Raw genomic sequence first — 11,951 nt, 5'->3', positions numbered from 1 at the left:
TTTTGTATTTTTAGTAGAGATGGGGTTTCATCATGTTGGCCAGGCTGGTCTTGAACTCCTGAGCTCAAGTGATCTACCCACCTCGGCCTCCCAAAGTTCTGGGTTTACAAGTATGAACCACGGCGCCCAGCCCTAGATCCTATTTAAATTTTGTTTTTTTTTTTTAGACGGGGTTTCACTCTTGTTGCCCAGGCTGGAGTGCAATGGCGCAATCTTGGCTCACCGCAACTTCCACCTCCCAGGTTCAAGCGATCCTCCTACCTCAGCCTCCCGAGTAGCTGGGATTACAAACATGCGCCACCACGCCCAGCTAATTTTTGTATTTTTTAGTAGAGACAGGGTTTCTCCATGTTGGTCAGGCTGGTCTCGAACTCCCGACCTCAGGTGATCCACCCACCTTAGCCTCACAAAGTGCTGGGATTACAGATGTGAGCCACCGCACCCAGCTGATCTTGTTTAAAGGATCATGAGGTCAGGAGATTGAGACCGTCCTGGCTTACACGGTGAAAGCCCGTCTCTATTAAAAAATACAAAAAACTTAGCCGGGTGTGGCAGCGTGCGCCTGTAGTCCCAGCTACTCGGGAGGCTGAGGCAGAATGGCGTGAACCTGGGAGGCGGAACTTGCAGTGAGCCGAGATCACGCCACTGCACTCCAGCCTGGGCGACAGAGCGAGACTCTGTCTCAAAAAAAAAATTTTTTTTTTTAAAGAATCTGCTGGACTTTTTTCCAAAGTAGCTGCACTATTTCACATTCCCACCAGTCATGGAGGAGAATTCCAGTTGCTCCCCTTTTTTTAAATTTGGTTTTAGATCAGGGGTTCTCGTTTTGTGTGCCAGGCTGGAGTGCAGTGGTGCGATCATAGCTCACCGCAGCCTCAAACTCCTGGGCTCGATCAATCCTCCCACCTCAGCCTCCCAAGAAACTGAGACCACAGGCATGCACACCATTTATTTTTTTTTGTAGAGATAGGGTCTTGCTGTGTTGCCCAGGCTGCTCTTGAACTCCTGAGCTTAAGTGATCCTCATGCCTTGGCCTCCCAAGTAGCTGGGAAGAGAGGCATGTGCCACCGTGCCCAGCTTGACCATTTTTTTTTTATTTTTTATTTCTGAGACAGAGTCTTGCTCTGTCTCCCCGGGCTAGAGTGCAATGGCACGATCTCTGCTCGCTGCAACCTCCGTCTCCTGGGTTCAAGCGATTCCCCTGCCTCAGCCTCCCGAGTAGCTGGGATTACAGGCACCCGCCACCACGCCCGGCTAATTTTTGTATTTTTAGCAGAGACGAGGTTTCACCTCGTTGGCCAGGCTGGTCTCAGGCGATCCACCCGCCTCGGCCTCCCAAGGTGTTGAGATTATAGATGTGAGCCGCCGCGCCTGGCCTGATAATTTTCTTTTCCTTTTTTTAATTTTTGAGACAGAGTCTTGCTCTGTGGCCCAGGCTGAAGTGCAGTGGCGTGATCTTGGCTCACTACAACCTCCGCCTCCCGGGTTCATGCCATTCTCCTGCCTCAGACTCCTGAGTAGCTGGGATTACAGATGCCCCCCAACACGCCGGCTAATTTTTGTATTTTTGGTAGAGACGGGGTGTCACTATGTTGGCCAGGCTGGTCTTCAACTCCTGACCTCAGGTGATCTGCCCGCCTCAGCCTCCCAAAGTGCTGGGATGACAGGCGTGAGCCACCGCGCCGACCGATTTTCTTTATGGCAGGCAATGACTGCCCATTTTCCACCCTGAGGCCTGGAGAGGGCTGGTATTTCCGTGCAGCGGGTCCTGCCCCCTGACTCCGGAGCTGCAGTTCTGGCAACAGGTGCCCCTGCACCCTGCCTGTCCTCAGCCTGGGTCCCCGTCACCTTTGTCCTCGCTCGCAGCTCTGTGCCAGGAAATGGCCTTGTTCTCACCCCAGGCCCTCATAAAATCCAGTTCCTCAAGGTCCAGGAGGCCAAGGCCACAAGGAAGGGAGGAGGTCGTGGGGAGCTGAGGAGGGAGGGAGGGGCCTCCAATGCCATGAAGGCACTGCTGTGAGTGTGGACTTTGTCACTCTGGGCCCCTGGGTGGGGATGCTGGAGTCAGTATTCAGCTCCGGGTTGGGGCCCAGGGCCAACTCCCCATCTCCTGATGGGCCTCAGTTTCGCCATCTGACTCACAGGAGGCTTTCTGGGTCCTGGCCCAGTTCCCGGCACACAGTAGGCACTGAGAATGGAAGACCCCCATGATGTTGTTCTGTTGTTTCTTTTCTTTCTTTCTTTCTTTCTTTCTTTCTTTCTTTCTTTCTTTCTTTCTTTCTTTCTTTCTTTCTTTCTTTCTTTCTTTCTTTCTTTTTTTTTTTGACGGAGTTTCGCTCTTGTTGCCCAGGCTGGAGCGCAGTGGCGCAATCTCAGCTCACTGCAACCTCCGCCTCCCAGGTTCAAGTGATTCTCCTGCCTCAGCCTCCCGAGTAGCTGGGATTACAGGCGTGCACCACCACGCCCAGCTAATTTTTTATTTTTATTTTTTTTTGAGACGGAGTCTCGCTCTGTCCCCCAGGCTGGAGTGCAGTGGCGCGATCTCGGCTCACTGCAAGCTCCGCCTCCCGGGTTCACGCCATTCTCCTGCCTCAGCCTCCCGAGTAGCTGGGACTACAGATGCCCCCCAACATGCCTGGCTAATTTTTTGTATTTTTAGTAGAGACGAGGTTTCACCGTGTTAGCCAGGATGGTCTCGATCTCCTGACCTCGTGATCCGCCCGCCTCGGCCTCCCAAAGTGCTGGGATTACTGGGATTACAGGCTTGAGCCACCGCGCCCGGCCTAATTTTGTATTTTTAGTAGAGACAGGGTTTCTCCGTGTTGAGGCTCGTCTCGAACTCTTGACCTCAGGTGATCTGCCTGCCTCAGCCTCCCAAAGTGCTGGGATTACAGGCGTGAGCCACCATGCCTGGCCTGTTTCTTTTCTTTCTTTCTTTTCCCCCTCCCCTCTCCTCTTCTCCTTTCCTTTCCTTTTCCTTATTTTCTTTATTTTTTTGAGAAGGAGCCTCACTCTGTTGCCCAGGCTGGAGTGCAGTGGCACAATCTTGGCTCACTGCAACCTGTACCTCCCGGGTTCAAGTGATTCTCCTGCCTCAGCCTCCTGAGTAGCTGGGATTACAGGTGCCCACCACCATGCCCAGCTAATTTTTGTAGTTGTTGGTAGAGACAGAGTTTCACCATGTTGGCCAGGCTGGCCTCAAACTCCTGACCTCAGGTGATCCGCCCGCCTCGGCCTCCCAAAGTTCCAGGATGACAGGCAAGAGCCACCACACCTGGCCTTTTCTTTTCTTTTTCTTTCTGCCAGGGTCTCACTCTGTCACCCAGGCTGGAGTGCAGTGGCACAAGCACAGCTCACTGCAGCCTCAAACTCCTGGCCCCAGCAATCCTCCCACCTCAGACTCCCAAAATGCTGGGATTATAGGCGTGCATCAATACACCCAGCTAATTTTTAAATTTTTTGTAGAGATGGGGTTTTGGGGTGATGGCCAGGCTACTCTCCAACTCCCGGCCTCTAGCTATCCTCCTACCTCAGCCTTTTGAAGTGCTGGGATCACAGGCGTGAGCCCCTGAGCCTGGCCCCAACTGTTGTTCGTGCTCCTCACTGGATCTCCTGCCAGCAATGCCCAGGGCAGCCCTGCAGCCAGGAGGGGGTTTCCACGGAGTTTATTTTATTATTATTATTTTTGGAGATGGAGTCTCGCTCTGTCGCCCAGGCTGGAGTGCAGTGGGGCAATCTCTGCTCACTGCAAGCTATGCCTCCTGGATTCACGCCATTCTCCTGCCTCAGCCTCCGAAGTAGCTGGGACTACAGGTGCCCCCCACCACGCCTGGCTAATTTTTTTGAATTTTTTAGTGGAGACGGGGCTTCACCGTGTTAGCCAGGATGGTCTCAATCTCCTGACCTTGTGATCGGCCGGCCCGACTCGGCCTCCCAAAGTGCTGGGATTACAGGCATGAGCCACCGCGCCCGGCCCACGGAGTTTGTTTAATAAATGCTCAAGGCTGGGTGTGCTGAAAGAAAAGAACAGGGCATTATGGCAGAGACTGGTTGAGGAGGGAGGATTGCTTGAGCCCAGGAGTTTGAGATCAGCCTGGGCAAGCTAGTGAGATCCCATCTCTACAAAAAATTAAACAAATTTGGCCGGGCGCGGTGGCTCATGCTTGTAATCCCAGCACTTTGGGAGGCCGAGGCGGGCGGATCACGAGGTCAGGAGATCGAGACCACGGTGAAACCCCGTCTCTACTAAAAATACAAAAAAAAATTAGCCGGGCGTGGTGGCGGGCGCCTGTAGTCCCAGCTACTCGGAGAGGCTGAGGCAAGAGAATGTCGTGAACCCAGGAGGCGGGGCTTGCAGTGAGCCGAGATTGCGCCACTGCACTCCAGCCTGGGTGACAGAGCGAGACTCTGTCTCAAAAAAAAAAAATTTAGCTGAGCATATTGGTGGGCACCTGTAGTCCCAGCTACTCGGGAGGCTAAGGTGGGAGGATCATTTGAGCCCAGGAATTCAAGGCTGCAGTGTGCTGAAATTGTGCCACTGCACTGTAGCCTGGGCGACAGATCAAGATCCTGTCTCAAAAAAAAAAAAAAAAGGCCGGGCGCGGTGGCTCAAGCCCGTAATCCCAGCACTTTGGGAGGCCGAGTCGGGTGGATCACCTGAGGTCGGGAGTTTGAGGCCAGCCTGACCAGCATGGAGAAACCCTGTCTCCATTTAATAAAAATGGAGTAAAAAATTTAGTAAAAATACTAAAAATTTTGTATTTTTAGTAGAGATGGTGTTTCACCGTGTTAGCTGGGATGGTCTAGAGCTCCTGACCTCGTGATCCGCCCGCCTCGGCCTCCCAAAGGGCTGGGATTACAGGTGTGAGCCACCGCGCCCGGCCGTATGTTGTTTTAACAGAGACAGGATCTCATTATATTGTCCAGGCTGGTCTCTAACTCTTGGGCTCAAGCGGTCCTCCCGCCTTGGCCTCCCAAAGTGTTGGTATTACAAGCATGAGCCACTCTGCCTGGCCAAGTGAGTGACAATGTTTTTGGTCACAATTTGCCCTCTGGTTGTAAGTTTCACATGCAATTGAAGCTTTGATCTATTGAGGGGGGATCTCCGGGAGCCCCCTGGCTTCGTGCAGCTGAGACGGGATCGGAAGCCCAGAAGATGAGCTTTTCAAGGAGCTAATCTTTTGGCTGGGCAGTGGCTCACACCTGTATGCCCAGCACTCTGGGAGGCCGAGGTGGGTAGATCACCTGAGGTCAGGAGTTCAAGACCATCCTGTCCAACATGGTGAAACCCTATCTCTACAAAAATACAAAAATTAGCCGAGCATGATGTGGGGGTGCCCGTAGTCCCAGTTACTGGGGAGGCTGAGGTGGGAGAATTGCTTGAGCCCGGGAGGTGGAGGTTGCAGTGAGCCAAGATCATGCCATTGATTGCACTCCAGCCTGGGCGACAGAGCAAGACTCTATCTCAAAAAAAAAAAAGTGAGCTAATCTTCCCGCACACCCAAGGAACTGATAAACGGAGACTTTGACCCTCCCTTTGCCCTCTTATCTCAAGACAAGGGAGAAGGGTATATCAAGGCGTACCTCTGAAGCTGAGGGATAGGCTCCTGACATTTGGAACCTGGGAAGGGCCAGGTAGAGGGAGGAGGTGGTGGGGAGGTCAGGCAGCGTCAGGGGCTGGGAGAGGCGCCGCAGTCAGCAAAGTCGTGTGCAATGGTGCCTCAGTTTCCTCCTCTTTAAAATGAATTTCCAGTTCCAAGAACAATCTAGGCTCTAGTATTCATTTTTAATATCTTCCCTTTGTCTTTTTTTTTTTTTTGTAGAGACAGGGTCTCACTATGTTGTCCAGGCTGGTCTTGAACTCCTGGGCTCAAGTGATCCTCCTGTCTTGGCCTCCCAAAGTGCTGGGATTATAGGCATGAGCAACTGCACCTGCCTTAATTTCAGTTTTTGAGACAGGGTCTTATTCTGTTACCCAGGCTGGAGTGCAGTGGTGCAATCATGGCTCACTGCAGCCTTGACCTCTTAGGCTGAAGTGATCCTCCTCCCACCTTGGCCTCCTGAATAGCTGGGACTACAGGCACACGCTACCATGCCCGGCTCATTTTATTTCATTATTTTATTTTATTTTTTGAGGTGGAGTCTCACTGTGTCACCCAGGCTGGAGTGCAGTGGTGTGATGTCAGCTCACTGCAACCTCCACCTCCTGGTGTGATCTCAGCTCACTGCAACCTCCACCTCCTGGGTTCAAGCGATTCTCCTGCCTCCACCTCCCAAGTAGCTGAGATTACAGGTGCAAGCCACCATGCCTGGCTAATTTTTGTATTTTTAGTAGAGACGGGGTTTCACCATGTTGGCCAGGCTGGTCTTGAACTCCTGACCTCAGGTCATCTGCCTGCCTTGGCCTCCCAAAGTGCTGGGATGACAGGCGTGAGCCACCGCGCCCAGCAAATTTTATTTTTACTTTCGTAGGGTGTGTGTGTGGGAGTCTTGCTATGCTGCCAAGGCTGGTCTGAAACTCCTGGCCTCAAGCAGTCCTCCTGCCTTGGCCTCCCAAAGTATTGGGATTACAGGCATGAGCCACTCTTCCCAGACCAGGTTTTTTTATTCCTTTCCCATCATTTCAAACACATTGATTGAGCACCTAGTGTGTGTTAGAGCCTCATTCTAGGTCTCTTTCTGTAAGGGACCACATAGGAAATCTTTTAAGAGTTCTTGTAATGCTGCCCTGTGGGGTAAGAGTAGCCACACTCATATGGAAATCAATGGATATGACTGGCTTCCAACAAAACCCTATACATGGACACTGAAATTTGAGTTCCATATAATTTTTATGTGTACTGAAATATTACTGTCTTTTGATTTTTAAAAACCGTTTAAAAATGTAAAAGCCAGGCTGGGCCTGGTGGCTCACGCCTGTAATCCCAGCACTTTAGGAGGCCAAGGCAGGCGGATCACAAGGTCAGAGGATCAAGACCATCCTGGCCAACATGGTGAAACCCCGTCTCTAGAAAAAAATACAACAAAAAAATTAGCCAGGAGTGGTGGCGGGTGCCCACAGTCCCAGCTACTCGGGAGGCTGAGGCAGTAGAATGGCATGAACCCGGGAGGCGGAGCTTGTAGTGAGCTGAGATCGTGCCACTGCACTCCAGCCTGGGCAACAGAGCGAGACTCCATCTCAAAAAAGAAAAAAAAAAAATGTAAAAGCCATTCTGAGCTTATGGGCCATAGGGCCGAGGGTTGTGGTTTGCTAATCTTTGTTCTAGGTGAACCAGACAGGCTCTGACCTCATGGAGCTGATGGCCAATTTGGGAAACTGAGTCTCCAGAGAGACCCCCAGAAGAATATATAATTTCTTTCTTTCTTTTTGGAGGTGGAGTTTCACTCTTGTCACCCAGGCTAGAGTGCAGTGGTGCGATATCGGCTCACTGCAACCTCCACCTCCTGGGTTCAAGAGATTCTCCTGTCTCAGCCTCCCAAGTAGCTGGGATTACAGGCATGTGCCACCACACCCGGCTAATTTTTTGTATCTTTAGTAGAGACGGGGTTTCGCCATGTTATCCAGGCTGGTCTCGAACTCCTGAGCTCAAGCAGTCCACCTGCCTGGCCTCCCAAAGTACTGGGATTACCGGCAGGAGCCACTGCGTCTGACCAGAATATACAATTTCAAGTTGTGGCTCAAGAGAAGGTACCTGGCTTGGTCTGAGGAGTCAGGAGAAGTCTCCCTGAGGAGCTGATGTTTGAACTGAAACAGAGAGGATGCGCAGGGGTTGGCCAAGGAGGCCAGAGAGGGAAAAGGGTTTTCAGTAGTCAGCAAGGTGGTGGGAACACACATGTTTTTATAAATTCTGGTGGCCACTTCCATTTCATCTGCAAAGTAAGGATAAAGATATGGCTGGGTGAGGTGGCTCATGTCTATAATCCCAGCGCTTTGGGAGGCCGAGGAGGGCAGATCACTAGAGGCCAGGAGTTTGAGACCAGCCTGGCCAACAGGGTGAAACCCAGTCTCTACTAAAAATACAAAATTAACCAGGCATGGTGGCGCGCCTGTAATTCCAGCTACTCAGGAGGCTGAGGCAGGAGAATCACTACAGCCTGGGAGGCAGAGGGTGCAATGAACCTAGATCACGCCCCTGCACTCCAGCCTGGGCGACAGAGCAAGACTCCATCTCAAAAAAAGAAAAAAAAAAAAGGTATCACTTGGGTAGGGTTAGCTTGACCGGCTTATAGCAGTGGCTGGTATCCTGTAGGCATTCCATTAATGCGTATGCCTGGCCTGGAATAGTGCAGGCACTGCAGTAAGGCCTGATTTACACCTGATGCACAGTAGGCACTCCATTAATCTCTGGTCTGTGCCTGGTATATAGAATGTGTCCCGTTAATGCCTAATACACAGTAGGTGTCCCATTAACGTTTTTTTTTTTTTGAGACAGAGTCTCGCTCTGTCGCCCAGGCTGGAGTGCAGTGGCGCGATCTGGGCTCACTGCAAGCTCCACCTCCCGGGTTCATGCCATTCTCCTGCCTCAGCCTCCCGAGTAGCTGGGACTACAGGCGTTCAGGTCTCGATCTCCTGACCTCGTGATTCGTCGCCTCGGCCTCCAAAAGTGCTGGGATTACAGGCGTGAGCCACCGCGCCCGGCCCCTTTTTTTTTTTTTTTTTTTTTTTTGGAGACATTGTTTCGTTCTTGTTGCCCAGGCTGGAGTGCAATGGCTTGTTCTTGGCTCACTGCAACCTCCGCCTCCCGGGTTCAAGTGATTCTCCTGCCTCAGCCTCCCGAGTAGCTGGGATTAAGGGCGTGCACCACCACGCCGGGCTAATTTTGTATTTTTAGTAGAGACAGGGTTTCTCCATGTTGGTCAGGCTGGTCTCGAACTCCAGACCTCAGGTGATCCGCCCTCCTCGGCCTTCCAAAGTGCTGGGATTACAGGCGTGAGCCACCGCGCCCGGCCTCCATTAACGTTTTTTAATGGATGAGTGAAGGTTCCTGTCAGGCAATGTCAGGCCGCTTCCCGCGGGCAGCGACAGCTGCCCAGGCACCTGGAGACCCAGAGAGCGCAGCGGCCGCGTGCGCGTCTCCGCCACCCCGCCTGGGCCGAGCGGGCCGAGCCGAGCGAGACCGAGCGGGGCCGAACGGAGCCGAGCGGAGCCGAGCCTGGCCGGCCGAGTCCGCCACATTCCCACAATCCCGGGCGGCCCCGCCCCGGCTCCCGGCTGCGCGTCCCCCTTCCCACGTCGGCGCAACCAAACCCGCGGGCCCCTAGCCCTCGCCCCGCCCCGCCCCTTTCGCGCCCGCCGACGCCCCGCCCAGGCCGCTAGTCCCGCCCCCACGGTGGGCGCGCTTGGCTGCCGGCCCCTCCCATTGGCCGCACCGTCTGCCCGTCGCGGGCTGCGCTCCCAGCCTGCTAGGTTGTCCGGCGCTGTCGCTCGGTTGCGGCGGCTGCGGTTGGCGGTGGCTGCCGCGGCGGCGCGGGCTAAGTGCGGCCGCGCGGGAGTCCGCGGCTGGCGCGGCCCGAGCGGGGACCCGGCGGCTCGCCAGGCGGCGGCCGAGGCGGGGCGGGCCGGCCCGGGGCCGAGCGCCAGGGGCCGAGGCCGGAGGGCCGCGGCGGGCGGCGGCCGAGGCGGCTCCGGCCAGGGCCGGGCCGGGGGGCGGCGGCGGGCAGGCGGCCGCGGCGGCCGGGGCCGGGACGATGACTCTGGAGTCCATGATGGCGTGTTGCCTGAGCGATGAGGTGAAGGAGTCCAAGCGGATCAACGCCGAGATCGAGAAGCAGCTGCGGCGGGACAAGCGCGACGCCCGGCGCGAGCTCAAGCTGCTGCTGCTCGGTGAGTGCGGCCCCCGGGCCTGCCGGCTGCGGGCCCTGCCCTGCCCTGCCTGTGCCTGCCCTGCCTGTCCGGGTCGGGCCGGGACCCTCCGGGATCAGCCCTGCCTGTGTCGTCTGGGTCGGCTTGGCACCCTCTGGGGTCAGCCCTGCCTTTGCTGTCTAGGTCGGCACCTGGAATCCTCCGGGGTCAGCCCCTGCCTGTGCTGTTCACGTTGGCACCAGGGACCCTCCGGTGTCAGCCCGTGTCTGTCCTGTCTGGATCAGGCCCCCGATCCCTCCTAGGTCAGCTCCCAGTTTCTGCCGTCCACATTGGGCCTCCAGGACTCTTCAGGATTTGCCCTCTGTCCCTTCTCAAGGGACCAGTCCCTCCCTGCACAGGGACCTTACCCCACCGGAGTACCCACCCCTCGCTACCCCTTCAGGGCCAGACCTTTGGGCTGTAACCCACAGGGCACACTCACCCCTCACTTCTCAGGGCCCCGCGTTGACCCTTCCCTCCAAGCAGAGCCCTGTACCCTCCATGCAGGCCCCGTACACCCCCCCATCCCCTCGAAGACTTCTCCGTGTCCCCTATCCCCTTATTCCCTTCAGGGCCATTCTCCTGCCTTCCTGTTCCGGGAAACCTCGTACTCCTCTTGGCTGGAATGCACCCTGTGGGAAAAAGACAGTCTTTCCTCTCCTCAGGGTTCTGCTCAGCTGAGGGTGGGGCGATTGACACCTGAGGGAGCCTTTGCTTATTGTCCCAAGCAGCTATCTCGGCAGCCTCCCCCGCCCCCTTCCTTAGAGTCCTGGTGGGAGCCACGCTGAGTCCTCGTTGGGAGCAGCCCCCCACCTGCCGGCTCCTCCCCACCGTCCTGGAGAAGGTTTGCTGGTGAACCTCCTTCTCCCCAAGGCACACCTGCTGCAGGGAGCCAGTCGGGGCAGCTGTAAAGTGTTGTCACCCCAAATAAGGGCCCCTTCAGTCGTTTACAAAACAGAAGCTCTTACCCTGCCCCGCCCCTGCCCTCCCGAGCTCCTTAGGTTAGCTCCTGGGCCGGGGGCGGGGCGGTGGGGAAGGTCGGCAATGCGGGCAGAGGCAGCGGTGACGGAGGAGGGGGCGTGCTGGTGGCGGTGGCTCCTGGGGAGGAGGCAGGTCGCATGTTGTGTGGGGAACACATTGGCTCTCCGTGTCCCGGGTTAGAGAGGTGCCTTGGATGAAATGCCTTCCTGATTTTTTTCCCCAAACTTGTGTTTTGATTTATCGAAGGGTTCTAAAATGGGCCATCTTTCCAGGGGACGCGGGTAGGCAGAGCCGTGGCCCTCACGTTTGGAGGAAGTGTGCAGTGGGGCCCGTGTGGTGGCACTTTGCACAGAGTGGCACTGGCTGGCTTTTGTAGTGGGTCGTGGACTTTGTTTGGATGGAGGGGAGTTAGGAATTACTGGTGTCATAAAGATCTTACCAGATGGCCTTGCCCTGTGGCTCTGTGACCTCCAGAACCCCCGCCGCCTTTCCTGCGTGCACCCAGGCTTCTGTGCCTGCACTTTGGACTTGAGATTGACACGGGGTTCAAGGACGAAGGTCAGGGCTCCTGTGTCTGCCGCCTTGGCTGCTTGGAGCAAGTCTGGAAGTGATGCAGCCCTTCTGGCATCCTCTGTCCAGTGCCCGCCTGTGGCCCGGGGGTGTCTGCTGCAGGAGTACCTGTGTCTGCAGTCCCACCCCTCCCACTCTGTGAGCCTGGAAGTTGACCCCTATCAGCCTGTAAGATGGGAGGTTGCTGTCAGGCTCAGGGCCAGGCGGGGCAGATAGGACAGTGAGGAAGACGTGAGCTCACGTGCGACCCAAGGAGGACTGGTGTCAGTGCCACGCAGAGGGCTGGGGCTGCCAGGGGTTTGGGAGGGCTTCACCCCCAAGGGAATCTGATGAGACGTACCCTCAGAAAACTTCCTGTCCAAGCAACCTTGCATCCCAGCTGGAGGGCCCCTTGCTGGGAGGACTTTGACCACCTGAGGTCCGGGGGCTGGGGCCCCAGGGTGCAGGGGAGGGGACTTCTGTCAGGCTCCCTGCCTGCTTGTGGGAACTCATTCCACTTTCCCAGTAGGCCAGCCCCGAGCTTGCGATTGCCCCTGTTTTTCAGGGAGCAGCTAGAGGG

At 55.7% G+C, this 11,951-nt stretch overlaps 1 protein-coding gene across 1 annotated transcript in view; it reads left to right on the top strand.

The window, feature by feature from the left end:
* Positions 1-9,410: 9,410 nt before the first annotated feature.
* Positions 9,411-11,951, top strand: part of GNA11 (G protein subunit alpha 11) — a 28,653-nt gene continuing 26,112 nt past the window's right edge. Inside the window, exon 1 of the mRNA XM_030796021.1 lies at positions 9,411-9,823. Coding sequence (XP_030651881.1) covers positions 9,688-9,823 — 136 coding nt within the window. The 5' untranslated portion in view covers positions 9,411-9,687. The remainder of the gene's footprint in view (positions 9,824-11,951) is intronic.

The sequence above is a fragment of the Nomascus leucogenys genome, chromosome 17 (genome assembly GCF_006542625.1).
Source record: "Nomascus leucogenys isolate Asia chromosome 17, Asia_NLE_v1, whole genome shotgun sequence".
Classification (NCBI taxonomy): domain Eukaryota; kingdom Metazoa; phylum Chordata; class Mammalia; order Primates; family Hylobatidae; genus Nomascus; species Nomascus leucogenys.
Note: the sequence above shows the minus strand (reverse complement) of the source record. Positions and strands in the feature narration are given on the sequence as shown.